The 19,816-nt window shown below is 38.4% G+C and overlaps 1 protein-coding gene across 1 annotated transcript; it reads right to left on the bottom strand.

Annotated features, from left to right (window-relative positions):
* Positions 1–4,277: 4,277 nt before the first annotated feature.
* Positions 4,278–12,436, bottom strand: chn1 (chimerin 1; the record flags this gene model as incomplete). Its single annotated transcript, XM_079253804.1, has 7 exons — positions 4,278–4,449; positions 4,691–4,796; positions 6,204–6,341; positions 7,027–7,104; positions 7,952–8,125; positions 10,997–11,081; positions 12,185–12,436. 7 exons carry the CDS (start codon positions 12,434–12,436, stop codon positions 4,278–4,280), a joined length of 1,005 nt encoding a protein of 334 aa, XP_079109930.1.
* Between the last annotated feature and the right edge of the window lie 7,380 nt (positions 12,437–19,816).

The following is a 19,816-nucleotide window of genomic DNA, read 5'->3' as shown; positions in this document are numbered from 1 at the left end:
CAGACAAACCGCTCCTTTTAGCATTAGTGTATCGCCCACCTGGACCTTACTCCGAGTTTCTGACCGAATTTTCTGATCTCTTGTCTGAGTTAGTGCTGACTACTGATAAGGTAATTGTACTAGGTGATTTTAATATTCATGTTGACGATGAAAATGATAGTTTAAACATTTCCTTTAGCTCTATTCTAAACTCAATTGGGTTTTCACAAAATGTCAATGGAGCCACTCACTCTCATGGCCATACTCTTGATCTTGTTCTAACATATGGTATTGAGACTGATAAGCTCAAAGTATTTCCTCAAAACCCTGTCTTGTCCGATCACTTCTTATTAACCTTTGAATTCACTTTATTTGATTACTCACTGACCAAAAATAAATTCTACTATAGTAGATGTTTATCAGACAATAATATTACAAAATTTAAACAATCAATTGAATCAATTTTTTCACATCTACCATGTGTTAGCATGACTGAGAGTCCCCCTTTAAGCCTTACTCCTGCTCAGATTGATCAACATGCTGATACTATAACAGCTTCAATGCGTACAACCTTGGATAATGTTGCTCCCCTAAAGAAGAAGAAATTAGGTAAGATTATGAAGGCTCCCTGGTTTAATTCCCAGCTTCGAGCTCTAAAACCGGCATCAAGGCGTTTGGAAAACAGATGGCGTTCATCAGGACTAGAGGAGTCTCACTTAACCTGGAAAGAAAGTTTAATCGTATACAAAAAAGCCTTACGTACGGCAAGAACAGCTTATTATTCATCATTGATAGAGGAAAACAAAAACAACCCTCGGTTTCTTTTCAGCACTGTAGCTAGGCTTACTAGGAGCCGGAGCGCTGTGGAGCCATGTATTCCTTTCTCACTTAGCTGTGATGATTTCATGTATTTTTTCAGGAATAAAATTGACACTATTAGAGATCAAATTCACAATACTCTTCCTTCTACCTATAATGTTGAGCCTGTTGTGGTCTCCGAAGCATCCTTAGAACCAGGATCTGACTTGTGTCTAAATAGTTTCTGTCCTGTCCAACCCTCTGAATTAACTAAAATAATAGCTTCATCTAAACCATCCACCTGTATCTTAGACCCTCTCCCAACGAGCCTCTTTAAGGACATTTTCCCTTTAATTAATACATCACTACTAAGTCTTATCAATATGTCTTTAGTGACAGGATATGTACCACAATCATTTAAAACTGCTGTAATCAAGCCTTTACTTAAAAAGCAATCTCTGGATCCAGAGGTGATAGCAAATTATAGACCTATATCTAACCTCCCGTTTATGTCCAAAATTCTGGAGAAAATAGTTTCAGCTCAGCTACATGCCCACCTGAGCAGAAATAATTTATGCGAGGAGTTTCAGTCAGGATTTAGAGCTCATCATAGCACTGAGACAGCATTGGTGAAAGTTACTAATGACCTTCTTATGGCCTCAGACAAAGGACTTGTGTCCGTAATTATCTTGCTTGATCTTAGTGCTGCATTTGATACAGTCGATCATAACATTCTGTTACAAAGACTAGAACAGGTGATTGGAATTACAGGTACAGCGTTAAGCTGGTTTAAATCATATTTATCTGATAGACTTCAGTTCGTTCATGTAAATGACAAGTCCTCCTCCCAAACTACAGTAAGTCATGGAGTTCCTCAAGGTTCTGTACTTGGACCAATACTCTTCACGCTATATATGCTCCCTTTAGGCAAAATTATTAGACAGCATGGAATAAACTTTCATTGTTATGCAGATGATACTCAACTATACTTATCCTTTAAACCAGATGAAACAAATCAGCCCAATAGGCTACAAAATTGTCTCATAGACATAAAGACTTGGATGTCTAGAAATTTTCTCCTCTTAAACTCAGATAAGACTGAAGTAATTCTCGTTGGATCTGAAAAACTCAGAGCTAAATTTTCCGGTTTTGTAATGCACCTGGATGGCATTACTTTAGCTTCCAGTGCTACAGTGAGAAACCTTGGAGTAATATTTGACCCTGACCTGTCCTTTGGCCCACATATTAAGCAGGTTACTAAAACAGCCTTCTTTCATTTACGTAATATAGCCAAAATTAGTGATGCAGAAAAACTGGTTCACGCTTTTGTTACTTCGAGACTAGATTACTGTAACTCTCTATTACTGGGCTGTCCTAAATATGCCCTGAAAACCCTTCAGCTGATCCAGAATTCTGCAGCCAGAGTCCTGACCAGAACCAGCATGAGAGATCATATTTCTCCAGTTTTAGCCTCTCTTCATTGGCTGCCTGTTGAATCTAGAATAGAATTTAAAATCCTTCTCCTTACATATAAAGCCCTCCACAACCAGGCACCACTATATATCAAAGACCTCATTGTTCCTTATATACCAAGTAGAGTACTTCGTTCGCAGACTGCAGGCTTACTTGTGGTTCCTAGAGTCTCAAAGAGCCGAGCAGGAGGCAGAGCCTTTGGTTATCAGGCCCCTCTCTTATGGAATAAGCTCCCAGTTAGTGTTAGGCAAGCAGACACCCTCCCCACCTTTAAGACTAGGCTGAAGACTTATCTTTTTGATAAGTCCTATAGCTAGGGATGGTTAGCATCCCTTAGTTATGCTGCTATAGGTTTAGACTGCTGAGGGACATTTCCTGATACACTGAGCTTCTTTCTCTCTCTCTTTTACCCCCCCCATAACAGTGTTGCATCATTAACATGTATGTCTCCTGTCTATCTCAGCAGGTCTCCCTGGCCGGGAGTAGCAGTTCCTGTTGTCTGTTGTCTTTCTGTCCTCTTCCCCCCACACAGCAGAGGCAGATGGCTGCCTGTCCTGAGCCGGGTTCTGCCGGAGGTTTCCTTCCTGTTGCCAGTGTGCTTGCTCAGGATGGGAGATTGAGTTGGACTCAACTCAATCTGTTGGTTTCCTTATATAGGCTATTATGAATTGGCCTTCATTATGTTTTCCCCTCTGTCTGTAAAGCGTCTTGAGATGGCATTGCCGTGATTTGACGCTATATAAATAAAGTTGAATTGAATTGAATTGAATTGAAACGGGCGAGTTAGAAAAAAATTCACTCCCCCCACAGTTGTCACGAAGGTAAACCTGACCTATTAAACCGAAAATAGATTTTTGAACCAGGCTGTAAACATGTTTATTTCTGCCAAGAAGTTGGCCTTTTTAACATGGGAGTCTCTGTTTTACAGCCAGCCCCTAGTAGATGAGGGGGGGGGGGGGGACTGCAGTTTTATGCACTTCTGCATAGGCTTCACTTTTTAACCGGCTGGAGGCTGCTGCTTGGACATAACTGTATTGGGTCAGTTCACCACTTTAATGTATTGGTTCACTTTTGTTGCCCTCAAAGAACTGCTTGTAGATATTACAGATCATTTAAAAGCTAAAAACTAAAAGAGTTAATACAGTAAATACTGGGCTCACAATCTATTGGTGGCCAAAACAGCACTCATAAATATATGACAATGTTTGTAGAAAATGATCTGTCACTGAGTTCATAATGCCTGCTAAAGGTTTACATATGTAGATTTTTTCCCTGCTATCCCCGAATGGCCAAATAAATCAAGAAATAAATAATACAAATCATACCACAAATCTTTTATTTTCATTTCAGTAATGACCCACAAACTGCTTGGTGTCTCAAAAAAGGGTTTAATAAATTAAAGTGATCATGCACAAGATGTGTACAAAAACATTACAGTATAAAATTAATCTCACAAATAATGCTGTTCATAACACAATAAAAATGTTACTATCAAGAAAATTCACCAGTGTTTACACATTATAAGGAAAAGCTCATTCAACTAAGAACTGCATTTGACTTACAAAAATTTGAAGGGATACAAAATACAGCATTGTAAAAATTACCCCAGAAAAATTAGTAGCTTATTTTTACATCAGCTATACAAAGTTTCAAAGAAATAACTGCACGGCAGGCAGCTGGAAACGGGGGCGGTGACTACTACAGAAAAGACAAATGCAAAAAATCACAATGCTACACAATCTTGACACATGCTGGGCTACCACTACATAGCAACTAAGACCTCACGCCAGCCATGCTGGTCTGTGAGCTTCTGTAACTGCCCCGACAAAAATGGGGAGATGTAAAGTATGTACAAGTGTAAGGTTGATCATTCACACCCAGTACAGGGGGTGACAGATGTTAAGTCGGCACTAGTCCATACACAAGGCATTTGAAAATTATTTCAATCAGTGTAATACCAACAGTCTTTCAAGTCTTTTGATTAAGGAATTGTTAGAGAACTGATCTATAAAAGTCCTGATGAAGGTTTAGAAGAGGACCTCTTCATTTTTAATGAGCACCTCCACCACTTGTCTCTGGTAGCGGATGTCATTCAGTGCTGTAATGGCGTCTTGGTTGGGTGCACGCATGAGAGTGGGGCCAAAGACGATGCCAAGGTTCTCTGCACTCATTAGGTTGAATTTCTCATTCTGTGTCACTCTGCAAAGTACATTAGAGTCAGAAAAATACACACAACCTTGCACACAAAACAATATATCAATGTATTAAAAAACTTTCACTTTAACACTGAAAGTACAAGAAAGAGTTTATAATAATTTACCTCAATGTAACCAATAAGTTCTGTTTTCTGATTATACTCATCTTATTTCTGTCTATACATGTCTGGCTTCTTCGAAATTGTCAGTCTCTTCCCTAACGTACAGGTTTTGTGTGATCTCACCTTTTTAAATGAGCCATGAGGTACTTGAGAGTTTCTCTGTGTGATGGTGGAAGCAGCGCCAGCGCCTCACGGAAAGCTTCCAGCTTCTTCTCGAGGTCTGTGAGCTCTGGCAAACATAAAAGAAGATGTGATTAGTGTGAAAAGATTACTGGATGGGCCCTCAGGGCACAGGCTGTGGGCCTCCAAATGTAATCTGAACCCAAACCAGAGCCTTTAGTCAAAACCATTAGGAAGTCAGAAAAAACACTAAGGAAAGCCTAAATGGACACAAAACAACAAAGTTAACATAAAAAAGACCATGAAGATGGAAAACAACCAAAACGAGACGCGGCACAACTAGAGACAACCAAAAAATAAACACAAAGAAATTATGACACGTGATCGTTGACAGCACACAATTGACAAATGAGGCATTAAAATGATTGTAAGGATATATGTAAAAAGACCAAATTACACAAAGCATGCAGATACACTACATCTTCACATAATTACTGAAGTCGTGAAACAACTGGAAAGATAAAGAAAAAAAACACAAAAAGGGCCAAATTTACAATAAAGAACAGCAGGAAAGAACAACAAATAGAAACAAAACCACAGTCAGAAATCAATGTTACTTCCTGTGGTGAACAAAGACAGTGATATCTGAGAGGGGGGTGGGGGGGTGGATGGAGATAATTTATTTATTCAGTTCAGATTGTAAGATATAGAACTAATGTTTTGCTATTTGTTCTTGTAAAGTTCCTCTCTAGGTGTGAGGGTGAATGCAAATGGGTTTTTTTTCTCTGTCAGTCCTGTGATAGACGGATGACATGACCCTGAATTGGAATAAGCAGCATAAAAAATAGATGGATGAACATATGTAGTATACTTACTTCTGAGAGAACTGTAGTTTTAGTCTCATCTGATGCAACATTATCTATTCTTTTACTTTGCTGTCAGCTGTATTTGGTTAAAGTTAGGTTTTTAAAAAGTTAAGCTTACATTACAATAATTATACAAGAAGTTTTGTTATTTTTTCAGGTAAAATGAAGGTGTATACCATAAGCTTTTGCTTCCACCTACATCCTACGTGAGCCAACTGATTTCTCAGTTGTCTGATTTCAGTACAAGGTTTTAGCGTAACAGAAATATCTATCACTCTATCTCTGGTTTTTCTTCACCAGGTGGTGAATAACCTCTTCACAATTAATGTTTTTCTGACACCATCAAGTTTTGGAGTCGTGAATAGACATAAATCTCAAATGTTTTCTTATGGGTCTGGGGTGTTTCATTTTTTCCCCCCTCTTTCGATAAGAAAAGATTAATCAATGAAATATAAGTGGATGAATAAAAGAAATAAGTGGATGAATAAACTGCGGGCAATGAAAACAAAAATGTTTTATTTATCACCAGAGAGAAATTGTTATAACTGTAATGTTTGTAGTTTAGCTAATAACCACATTAAGGAAAGTCAACAGTGACAGACAGTAAACACAGGTGTTTTTTCCATTGATTTGTTAAGTTTATGACATACTTGCTGCCTCGATGAACCTTGGGTAAGCATCGTATGAGATGACAGGAACTGGCAAATCCCTGAGGTACAGTTTCAGTGCACTAGTGATGATATTGATGTCTTCATAGGCATTTACTGAGATGTCTGTCTTCTCGCCATCTGTAGAGATGTGAGATAAAATAAGGGAGACAAGAGGAAGAGAGTGAGAGTTTTCACCAAAGACAGCACACTTCAGTATTTTCACATCACACTGTGAACTGAGGAATGAAGAGACTGTGTTACAGATGTGGAACTCTATATTTTTGCAAAGCGGCAGCTATCATCCCCCTGGCCTGTTTAATTCTGACTTTCCCTTGGTTATGCATGCTTTCCAGAGAAGGCCATGGCCTACTTGTGCAGGCAGACTTAACATCACAGTGCTGTGAGCTGGAATGACACTCTGTCATGGATGATCTCCCTTATGCGGATCTGGCTCAGAGTTCAGTCCACTGCTGCAAGGTTTTTCATACAGTTAAAATTCTGACTGCACTGGGCCAAGACAGGTTTATTCTCACTAAGTCGACTTCTGAATCCCAACACAGCCACATTTAAGGCAGTGAGAATACATCCATGCTTTGTAACCACTGAGGTCTCCCCTGTCTGTCCACAAAGTGAAATCCTCCATGAGGGGGAGATGTCAGTATGGGATCTAGATTCCCAAAAAGGCACTAATCCTCCAAAAATGTGTCAATTTTGGATTAATCTTAAGGGCTCTGTGTCCCATGTGGACATATGGTGCAAGCACGCAATGACTTCTGGTGTCAATTGTGAGTCAACAGCAATTCGTGAAAAATAAAATACAAACCTTTGTCAAACCCCATCTTGACTTCTTCCACTGAATCACTAAATCCAGATATTCTGTAGAGGCCCTCTGACTTCAGTCCTTGAGAGGAAAACATAAAACAAACAACCTTCAGATATTGTAAGAACTGTCAAAAGCAATGCAAAAAAAATTCACCTACACATAAAAACGAGTCATTCAGGAAATACTCTAGAATATAAGTAAGATCTTACAGATAAATGTCAACCATGTCACACGGTGGAATAACATGGGCTGATGTAGCTAGTTTAGTGCCTCACTGGGCAAAATAATAAAGACATAAATTAAACTTAGCTACAGATGTGTAATAGAGGGAAGACAATGACGGAGCTATGAATTTCCTACATAGCTGAATGATCTAACTGAAATGCAATCAGCTAAGGCAGCAGGAAACAGAGTAATGTGTTCCTCATTACACATTTACAATTACCAGCAATCTTATCATTCCTCTCACCCCTCCCAAAGCTAACAGTAACTCAGGCAGTAATGGAATCAGACTTTCAACACCTCCACCAAAGTAGTACATATTGCAGTTCATTAGTATAAATGTAGAAATTAAACTCTTTTATGATGAGAATAAAACAATACGCAAAAATGAGAATAAAGCAATAAGCTAAAAACCTGTGTGGAAATACTTTTTCACACAGTATTTTACTATTTTCTATTATTTTAGCACACATTTTAGAAATGAAAACAGTTTAAGCATTTGAAGAGCTATTCTTAAAAAAATGTACATTAAGCATTTAACTTAAAATTTTACTATTTAATACTAAAACAATGCTAGAGCGGAGTGACACGAATAGCTGTGGACCTGAAATGAAATGAAACAAACATTCACTCCGTTTGTTTCAGGAAGCATTGTTTCTGTTTTCATTCATGTGTATAAAACAAATAGAGAACAGAAACTAACCTCTGGATTCAATCTCTCGTATGCACATGTCCACCACCATGGGTCGAGCTGTATTATACGCTCTCACCAGGGTTGTCAGGTCACAGCTGTACACCTTGCGGATGTGTCTCAGGTTTGGCTTGCAGTCGTTGGGTACTAGAGCTGAACACTCTTTATGCACATTCAAACCACAATCTACAGAGAGACAAACACAGTAGATTTAGTAAAAGGATGTAAAGAAGCTATGATGTAGGTTTCATATTTGCACAAAATCCTAAATGAACAACTAAATAAATTCTTGCAATTAATTTTTATCTTGCAACAGAGAAGGACTGCACACTATTCAACAGCAATATTGTTTGTCCTCATGTGTACTTCGGTTTTTAGAAGAGTGTTAATCTCTTTGATCAATATCTGCCTCTGGAATGTCACATGGCCCTGGGGAGATATTTATTTCTGCTACACACATCATTGCAGTCAACTTGGGTGCTTAATAAATCCAAATTCACTTCCAGTCAGATGGCCACTTATTAATGAAAAGGGAACCAAATAGTAAATTAAAAGAAAAATAAAACACAGCTAAAGACACGGATCTACAGTAGTGATCGGTCTGATGTTTAATCTGTTGTAACCATGGAAGAAAAATAGAGTATTTTACTCGATTTCAGGATACAAAATGCGCTATAGTGTTTCAATAGCACATCAATCATCATCTAAGCATAAACGGCCCACATTGTGTTTTGTAGCAAATCTTGTTACATGGCAGGATTCGCCTTGTCGGGAATTGAGGTGTCCATTGAGAACAGATGCAGAGAGTGACTGCAGCTCCTTTTTGTAACAGAGACGCATGTAGGGAATTACAGAAACAGGGAAAAGGCTGGTGCCCAGGGGGAGGGACACTCAACGCTGCGGCGCGCGCTATTCTTTTCCAAATCCAAGCTCATGCACAATAGTTGTGGAAGCAGCAAATAGGGCGCTGTGGGCTACAGAAGACCTAGTTTCCCAGACTAAAATGGGGCAGCTATTTAAGCTCTTAGATCTTATGAGCCGTCTCCAAGTTTTGAGGTTTTATGTTTGAAGATTGTCATGTGACTTTGGACTGAACAAATATAAAAACAGAGTATAAACAGAGTATAATATATATATGTATATATACGTATATATATATATATATATATATATATATATATATATATATATATATATATATAATGTATATATATATATATATATATATATATATATATATATATATATATATATATATATATATATATATATATATATATAATGTATATTAGTATAATGTATATTAGACTGATTTTAGTTCCCTCTTGAAAAATTTTACCCAGCCTGAATTTATATTCATTGGTGCAGAAATGTAATTACCCTAAGAGATGATTCTCTTAAGCACATAGGACAGGCAGTAATAGTGAATGGGATGTCATCAGATACAACCCCGCTGAGAGCTCCTTGTCAGTGTGAGCATACTGATGTCCCTGGGTCCCAGGTGGAATGTGAAAGCACAAAGGACACCCGGGGTCAAAACAGAATGGATGCTCACTGCCCCACCAGCTCCATTTCCATTGCTATGGTTGAGGTGCTGAAGCCCAGTTTTGTCAGGATGTGTTATGGCAGCAGCTGGCGCTACTCATCACATTATCACCAAGTCTAGAAACTGAAACTGCTCTTTTTCTGATCAGAACTGAAAACCAAATTTTCCATCTCATTTTTCTTTTTTCTCCTATGAAATGTTTTAGTTGAGCAGGCGTTGAGGTGTGTGACCCAGCTCCTTGGTTGAAGCCAGCTGAATTTTAATGTGTGTGAAAACAGAGCTCCTTCCCCACACTCCCAGCCCTGCTCCTCATTAAAGAGACATGCCAGCTTTGTTTTCCTTCGTGGACATGATGGGATGAGGCTGTGTGGGGGGTGTACTCTGATGAGGAAATGTGCCACAACAAGCACAAGCAGAGGCTGGCTTTCTGGCACTCGGCCAAAACCAGTTCGACATACAAAAAGAAAAGGGGGTGGAAGAACATTTTTTTGGTATGCAAATGTGATTACCGTGTGAGACTTTGCTGTCCTAGATTTTACTGGCTGAGGTTCAGTCTGAAGAAATGGTGATATGTTTATACAGTAAATGATAAAGATGAGCTTTTGCCATGTGCCTTTTTCTTGCCTGTTTTAGCTCTCAACAGTAAGATGTTAATAATTGATATCCGAGGTCCCACAGATTTATATGGCACACTTTGCTGCATCAATAAAACATCAAAAACACGCATCAAACTGCATTAAAGTGCTATTCTGGTGTGGGAAGTGACTTCTTACCAGAAGTAGAGTTAAATTGAATAACTGACAAGCAAAAGAGGAAACACACCATAATCATCATCCTTACACTGAGTGTATTTTTATGTTATTGCTCTCTCGGAGAACACAATAAAATTCCATAAACACCCGTATTTTGTTTGATTGATGATCACACTAGGGAGCTGATAACAACATCATGCTCCCATGAAAACGATGAGAACTGAGCTTTAAAACGCATTAACTGCATTTGGGTTATTGTGTATTTTCAGGCTTAGAAAGCTACAAATGTTCATCTGTCAAATCATCAGAGTGGAAAACAGAAAGCTTTTGTTACTGCTTTAATGATGACGGGATGTAAAGCCCTGAGCTAAAGTATCTTTTGTAAAAACACTCCACTTGAAAAAGCAGCACTGACAACCCTCAGAAAGTCATTCTTTTATGCGTTTTACTCTGATTCTCCGTCTCACTGAAGATAAAAGAGGGCCAAACGTAAGGCTTTCCCATCATGTAACAGATCCATGACATCACAGCAATAGAGCCCCCATTTCATTCTATTAATTCTGTTGTACAATACATAATCCTCAAACTACTGTTGAGGTTTTAGATTAAAATTCAGTAATCCAGCTCCAGATGTAGCGTAAGCCAAGTAACCCATATAGAGAAATGCTCACTTTGTACAGCCTCTGTCTAACAAAGGAATGGTGTAAGGAGTTCAAGCAGTTTATATAAGAGAGTATTAATGCTGGGAACATGTCATACCTGCACATTTAACCCCTTGGGCCATCAGTCCCCACATGAATCTGGCACAGTGCTCACACCAGTGAGGCCCCCGAAAGGTGTGGACCTAAAGCAGGGAGGATAGTGACAGATATTAGTGATAAAATGCAATAAAAAGAGCAGAGAAAAGTTAGTCTAGTTTCTCCAGCCTAGAAGACCTAGAAGACCTGCAGATGCAGGCTCATTTAAAGACAAAGTGGAGAAGTCTGGATGTGGATCTGCAGTTCAGTCAGCGAGACTTCACCACAAAAAAAATGTACAATTTGTTTTGGGAAATTTTCAGAGGAAATTGTGGAGCAACGAATGCTCCCACACTCCAGTGGGTGACAACAGCTCAGCCAATGAGAGAATCCTCTGAATTGAATGAGAGCAAACCACAAGTCTCCTGGTATTCTTGCACTGAGTTAATTAAAAACACAGAAAGGGAACTGTTTTAGATTCAACAGCTCATTTATGGTGTGAAAAATACTGTGCAGGTGTTAAACTTATTTTCCCCAAATTGATGCCATATATATTATCTTTTTATGTCCCTAGAATCAACAGATTTGCTTTTCAATGTAAAATATGATTTGATTTGATTTGATTAATTGCCAAATTTATCAATTTATTAGGTCAAAAGCTCAAAGAATTAACCTAGATGCACAGTTTTGTTGTGCTGGATTTATAGTCCATGAATTCATCTAATCATCATGACTTTGATTTTGCACAACTGCCTTAGTTGCAGAAACACTTTTAAAGGCTGAAATACATCATTCAGCAAAATAAGAGAACAAAGCAGCAGAAAACAGTGACCATCGGCACTGTAAGGAGCAGCATAGTAAGAATTCTGTTCCTGTTTTTTATTACCATTTGTAAGTCAAAGTATGAAACAAACAAGGACAGTCCTCCTCTATTTTCCCTCTCCATCAGCCTAATCTCCCCAACTGGTGCTCTAACAGTAGTGGTTCACAGCCCAAACAGTAGATTTTCTTTTGATAAACCTTAACTGGAGAGACGAAAACAACTCTGTTTTTCATCCCCTCTCTCCCATTTAGTATCGCTCATCCCTCCCATTCTATCTCCCACAAGGGGGGAAAGAAAATCAGCCCAATGGTTACATATCATGACATGAAACCACAATTCTGAAGATGCATCAGCTGACAAGTGCCCTTAAAGTTGACTCAGTCTCACCTTGAAGTTGTGGACTTTCTCAGATTTGGGTGTCCAGTCGCTCTCCTTCAGCGAGGCTCTGCGAACCAGCGAGGTGAGCTGTGAATAAGCTAACAGTTTAAGTGGTTGCCAAAAAGTGGCTGAAGGTTTTTGTGGCCCCATCCTCATTCCCAGAGCTGCCACCAGAATGTCCTCCTGATTGGCCTCTCGCTTGGCCTTTTGCACCAAGGGTTTTTCTTTCTTTTGAACGTCGTAGGACTCTCTGGATGGCATTGTGGAGCTGCAGTCTCTCAAGCCAGAAGATGATGAGAAGCGTCCCAAAAATTATATTTTCTTTTACTCCTTGATGTTCAGGGCGAGCACAAGTTAAATAATAGTATTTGCATTGTCCTTGTTAAAAAGATTGTTGTCACTGCCTAAAAATTGTACATTTGAATTATATGTAAGAGACTTTAAATAATTTAAAAGACTCAAAAAAAAAGAGAAGGAAAAAGATTGTCCCTGAATCTTCTCTCAGCAGTGATAGTAGATCAAGTGGTGCCTCTGTGATGGGAGTGCCAGGTTTTATTGAAAAGAGATGCAGCCTTGGGTGCTCATGTGGTTCTCTGGGAACGTAATTGCAGATGAGATGAGTGGTTGAGCTAATCCTCTCCTCCCTGTGCAGAGTTGATATTCTCCCTGGAACAGAGACAGCGCACTGTTGTGTGTGGATGCTGTCAGGGCAGGCAGAGGGAGGGGGAGGAGAATGGGGGTGGACCCTGTAGTAGTGGCAGCAGATTAGATGGATTCCACCAGCCAATCACAGCATGGATACACCAGCTTTGTAGTAGCCTCCACCCCGCCCCCACACAGTCGTCAGATATCCAAGGTGGGGAGTCTGGCTTGGATGAAATGAGAGTGGGATGGTAATGAGCAATGAATGAGTCATGCATCCAGAGTGGGCTTCTGCCTGGAGAACTTGCGACAGCAGTGGGCCGTTAGAGAGGGGAGCTATTTTCAAAATCCCGTTGCCACAGTAACTAGTCACGACTGAGGCCACAAACGGAAAAAAACACAAAAGAAGCAAACATCAAACCTAAACTAAACAGGAATCCATGTCGTCATAGGAAGTGATCCAAACACAATCAGCTCTGCTTTAACTGCAGAGGAGCAAAAACAGACTAGGAAATAGATAAAGAATAAAAAGAAATGAATAAAAAAATGAACTCCTGTTTGAGAAAGACAAAAAAAACAAACAAATATATATACTAAAATTGAACGCCAGTGTTCTGCTTGCATTCTTTTAATAGTGTTTAACCCTGGACCATGAGGTGCATACATGAGTTACAACAATGTAAAATAGACGTCAATACCATTCAGCATCAAAAACCACATATTACAAAAGCTGAATATTTTTGTATGTCACATCAGCATTCACTGTATGCAGCTTATTCTATGATCTTTCATTATGATAAAATATACAATAAAGAATTAAACAGCATATGTCTGAAGCAGGCATGCATGTGGCAGCTGGGATCCTTTTCTTTCTTTGCAGTCTTTGTCTGAATGCTCATTTCCTTGAGGTATACACTGATGTAAGCCCGCATGCAAATGAAGTATCAAATATAGCATCATGATGTCAGTGTGCGAGAAACGATATGCAGCCTGCTTGTGTTATTCACACTGCAACACAATGTGATTATTCTCCCACATCCCAGTCTCTAATTCAGACTCAGTATTCACCTTTTACAGCAGAAGGGGAAGTGAATGTACAGACTGGAGGCTTAGCAATCAATGGTTGTTATCGCTGTTGCTGCTACCATCTCAGTGGAGGAGAATCAGAAAGAACCCAACCAACAGAGAGGAGCAAAAAAAAAAAAAAAAGCACTTTGAAGTTCAGTGTGCTTATGTAGAATGGCAACACAAACTGTGGTGTCTGACAGGGACAGGCTTCAAACATGAAAGATGTGACGGTGTACTTCCAGTGTAGCTGCTCTCTCTCATGCACAGTGGCAATCTTATGCACAGAAGGGTATCTGAAAGTGATGGAGATAAAACCCAGTAAGAGCTAGCTCATCATCTCAGACCTGAAGCCATTTCAGGGGGTTTTGGAGTGTAATTGTGTTGCCTGCTGTTGAGTGCAGGATGACTGTCTCCTTCCCAGGATGTGGTTTACTTTCAACACAGCTCTAATTGACATTGATTGATTTGCTTGTTTTCCAAACATGTCCAGAGATGGGACCCTTGAGGAAATGTGGAATCTTTTTCATCTCTGAAAGTCCATCTGTGCTTGGTCTTCACATGTGATCCCATTCAAATGTTGAGTTCCTCCAATATGAAATCCTATAGGATTTCATCTCAATCTTTACAACTAACAGTTAAATTCTGATCTGACCCAGAAAAGCAACACAATTTCGGAATTTTCTTTCTGTAAACTTTATTTGGCTCCCAATCTTTTCTAATCCATTAAGCTGTGGTTGCATATTCCTGTTGGTTTCGAGGGCTGTTACATAAGGAAATGTTCTTCTAATGCATTACTGACCCCAAATGACATAAAGACCCATTAGGAGAACAGAGGCATTCGCTCTCATGATCTGGATGTGAACTCTCAGGACTAGAGTTTCTATGCCAGACATCACATAACACTCAGTCTTTGTGTTAAACAAGGACCAGGCATAATAATCCATCAACACTCATGGCCAAAGCAAATGACAAGACAAAAACACCACAAAGCTTTGAATTGATTTAAAAGGCGGCTGATCTGCAAAGTCCGTCCTCGAGCAATGCTGCAGATCATGTAGTTACGTAATGTTACATGAAGTACAGCCTGATGACAAGCCTGAGAGATGAAATAAAAACACAGTGTCACAGTGGAGACGTCTGTACACATAATGCTCTCAGTGCAGCTGCATGTGATAACATTTTCATTTTGTTATGTAAGTGAAATGTCAGTGTTTTAACCATTTTAAATGTGTTCAACTATGAACTGTCACTGAATTGTAATGTGGGAAGATCTCCAAAAGGCTACAAAAATTTAACCAGGCATTTTCTTGTTAAGATCAAATTCACTATATTATCTTTGTTTTAATACATTTAGAATAGGAAAGAAAGGGGCCTAAATACAGTATAGATACCATAAAACATGAGGTCCAAGATAACTATTTCCAAGGTGTCAGACCATAACCATTAGAATCTTGGCTTTTCTCTTCTTCTTCTTCTTCTTCTTCTTCTTATTATTATAAAGTTTATTTTAAAGGAAACATTTAAAAGAGTGAATGTTTAAACTTTGTCCCAAGGTAAGTCTTCCTGTAAACAACTCTTTGGATCTCTTAAATCTGTCGGCACAAATTAAACAACTGTTTCCCACGAAGCAGGAAAATTTATAGAGAATAATGAAGCCTTGTCGGATGTGTCCTCAGTTTCTTATGTGTTTAAATAATTGTGGAAAACAGCTAAATTAATTTTCTGAGAGAACTGCTAATAAAATTAAACTTCTGTCTGACTGTAAGAGAAAATCAGGAAGATTTAGAAAACTTTAGATTGGTAATGGATTATCTACATGTAAGACTGATCAAAGGAAACAATTTTCAAACATAAGGTCTTTAGATAGATAAAGGTAAACTATTGTTTAAAAAACAGATTTAATTTGCTAAAATGAGCAAAGATATGCTTTAAAAGTAATGAATATATTGAGCAACACTTTTTGCAACAAGGTAGAGTTTGGGAAATGATTCACCTGTAAAGGGGAGAAGAGACTGAAATAAATACCAGTGATTCCTGTAGACAAACATGAGACCAGAGGATGAAAATAGGATGAAAATATGGCTTCAAAGGAATAATGATCCTCAACACCCATGAATTTCACTTCCGACTACCTCATTAGGTGCATACTAAGGATTCTGTTGCTGTGTAGCTGCTTTTTCAACTTAAATAATGTTAAAACATGTGCATAGAACATTACAGACTACAAAGCCTAAGATCTAACATAAGAACTGTTTTTTCAGAGGATGGAAATCCTTCAACAAGAACTGAAAGACATCTTTACGAAACAACTAACCATGACGGTTGCCTTTTTGTCTCATTATAGCCACTAAAATTCTAAAAAGAAACTAAAATAAGGACGTGTCCTTAATTAAATTATTAACGCTATCTTTGCTTCACATGTTTCTTTGTTGGGTTTTCTTCCTCATAGTGATGACAATGTAAGTCTCAGGTACAGTAAGAGTCTGCTTAGTTAAACAACCACTGATGGAAAATAGCACAAATGGATAAGATGCTGCACAAAAGGCTGCTCCTTTGCTGCTCCTGCAGGAAACTGGAACAATTGAAACCATATTTGAGCAGAAAAAATAGATTACCCGGATGCTGCTGGAACAGTCTGCTCTTTGACAGTGATTTATGGTGGGCTGCTATCACATTTTGCAATCCACACCGCAAGGTCACTACATTCGTAGGACAGCATCTTTACAATGCATGTGCACAATACCGTCTGAGGTTATCGTTTCAGCTGAATTTTAAACTTCTATGTTTAAATGGACAGCATTCACCAAAAATACATTATTATATAGAATTGTTACTCTCATAACCAGTCTTGATTGATGCAATGCATTTATTTTTGCAATACAACACAAAGTGTTGAATCAGTCTTTTGTCTTTTCAGTTTTTTTGTGGTTCTCTATGAGGCAGTGGAGGACAATCCATTCTTCATTACATCTTGAGAAGCGGTTTAGGCACCACAAAGCCAGGAATTCTCTACTTTTATACAAAAAACGACTTGGCAAAGGATGGATTGACCAAAATAAATGAGAAGACTGAGTGTTTTGTGTTGTGTGGCTCTGCTGAGAACTCTCCCACAATAGCGATGCAAATATGTGTTCACAGCATGATGAATGTCTGAGTGTTGATGAGTTATTTTGGCAACAGAGAGATGAAAACAGGACAGGATGAGCTTGTCAGTGCCTCAAATATTTTAGGCACATCTTTAACAGACAAAAGTCAGATGGGAAATACAACGCTTAAGTTAGTTTTCTTTTCCATCAGCAATGGATTTTGGGAGTTGAAGATTTTGGAAAAGTTTCTTTTGTTAAAAAAATACACATTTTAATTTGTTTGGCTCGTCAAGCATTACTTTAATTTAGTTTTATATTTGTCAAACATTATTCCTGAAGTGACAAGTTTATCCCATAATGTACTCCTGTTGCTGTCACATATTTTTTATAAAGACATTTAGAGCTACTTACTTTCCCTATAAATGGAGAATCACAAGTATTACTAAATAGATTATAAACAACAGTTTACATACTATTCAGTAGAACAAGTAAAATGTTAAAATCAACTATCAGCAGCAGAGTAGGAATACACTGTTTTATACTGTGTATTGCATTCATGTGCTCAGTAATAAATAATTGAGTGCAGAATATGACACGCTCATAGATGCAGCTATATATTTTTCCATCCTTATGTAACTGTACCTCACTCCTCCACATCTCTGGAGAGACAAAGGCGGCAGTTTACAATAGGACAAAGAGTGTTATGATCCACTCAGTCAAATTAGCTTTTCATGTGTTAAGGAATCTTTTCCATTCTCATAACACAGAAATTACATGATGCAGAGATGGACATTAAGATGTTTTCCAAACATGCATCAGTGAGCTGGATTCAAGTTGAAGGAAATCTTAAAAGGAGTTGTGACACTATTTAATGGCCAATGTTATGTTTACCAGTCATATCCTGAGTCATATTACCTAAGTGAAGGCATTCTGATACTATTTGCTTGTACAAGGGTTGAAAAAGCATTTGAACCCTTGAGGAGGAGCTCTCTACAAGACCAGCTCACAAACACAAAGTATTCATGTAGACAGACAAACTGATGCAGACACAATAATTTATTTCACAACATAAATCCCCAGAAGTTTTCCTTACAGAAACAAGATCAAACACAAATTTGGCACTAGTTATAGTTTTAACTCTATTGGCTTAAATTAACTGAAACAGAAATCTCTGTAATAATTTATCTGTAAATATTTGTATCATGTTTAGTACCTCCTGTACCATTCGATGTCTTCTTGAATACTCTTCTATGGGTTATGAATTAATTATCCATTTTCATGGTTTTCTTTCAAAATGAATATTTTATGGATTTCAGACCCTTTCAGAAACACTGGAGAAAATTGTATTCTCACTGGTTTTAGTTCTAGTTGAGCAAGATGTTTCAATCTTTGTGGTTCAGTCTTCACTTTAGACATGAGATTTCATTGTTCCACCACCAGCTGATAAAGTCACATCACGGCGGATGTTGGATCACGTTTCTGAAGACTCACGTGACAGATGAAACATGTCTGACAAGAAAAAAACTCTTGTATTTAAAGTCAGAGTGGACATGCATCTTCATTTTTAAAAAGATATTTGATTTAATTTCTTTTTATGATGAGAACACTTATTTTAGATTATTTGTTGGTGTTTTTGTGTTTAGAATTTTTCACAGCACTTTGAGTATCTGTTTTTGTTTTTTGTTTTTTTTTGAGATTTGTAAATTTGTCTGTCTGATTTTGTCTTATCACTCGACCTATAGTTATGTTGTTGTTTGTGTTAAAGGTGTTCTAACAATGGTTTTAATCCTTTCATACTTTTATCCCTTTAAACACGTTTAAAGCAAGTCATACTGTATTAAATATTTAAGGATTACCCAATAAAAACTGCAATCTTGCAGCCTGAATGCAGCTTAAAAAAAAAAAAAAAGAAAAATTATCAAATAGTTGCTCCTGTCTTCTTTATACTGACAACTTACTTAAATCCTTCCAGGAAAACCAAGAAATATCAGCAGGAGCTTCCAAGAACCATCTGACTGTCTATAAAAACATGAGGGAAAAGAAAAAACAAAAGGATGAAACCATAAAGCTGTCGTGGCTTTTATGAGTTTGAGCTGGAAGACTTTCTTTTTGACAGGCCAACATAAAAGCTTTGACTTACAAAACACAACATCTGTGTGTTTCATCTACATCACAGCTTCTCACTGCGTCCAGATATGTTCCCATACTAAAGTCTGGTGTAGACAAGAATTTGGTTATAGTGTTTTAGTGTGGGGGCATGGTGGTCAGCACTGTGGCCTTACAACAATAAGGTTGCTGGTTTGATCCTCGGCTGGAGCGGGGTGAGGTTTGGACAGTGGTCTTTCTGTGTGGAGTTTGCATGTTCTCCCTGTGTATGCGTGGGTTTTCTCCGGGTACTGCGGCTTTCTCCCACCGTCCAAAGACATACATGTTAGATTAATAGGTTACTCTAAATTTCCCATAGGAATGAGTGTGAGTGTGAATGGTTGTTTGACTCTGTGTGGCCCTGCGATTGACCGGCGAGCTGTCCAGGGTGTACCCTGCCTTTCGCCCAAAGACTGCTGGGATTGGCTGCAGCTTCCCTGTGGCCCTTCATCAGATTAAGCGGTTAGGATAATGAATGAATGTTTTAGTGTGTCTAATGGAAAATAGTACATTTGGTTATGATCATACGGTATATTTCCTTGAGGCTACAGTCTTTGCATATCTTTTACATTGTGCTCACATGGAGATGAGTGTGGGTGTTACAGTGTCAACATCTGACAGGCTTTTTCTGGTGTTTGGGGCCAGGTGGTCTAGACTCACATTTGGCATCAGGCCTGGAATTTCTGAATCTGCTGACTGT

The sequence above is a fragment of the Telmatherina bonti genome (genome assembly GCF_933228915.1).
Source record: "Telmatherina bonti genome assembly, chromosome: 15".
In the NCBI taxonomy this organism is placed as follows: domain Eukaryota; kingdom Metazoa; phylum Chordata; class Actinopteri; order Atheriniformes; family Telmatherinidae; genus Telmatherina; species Telmatherina bonti.
The sequence above is the reverse complement of the archived record's forward strand: the minus strand, read 5'-3'. Positions and strand labels throughout refer to the sequence as shown.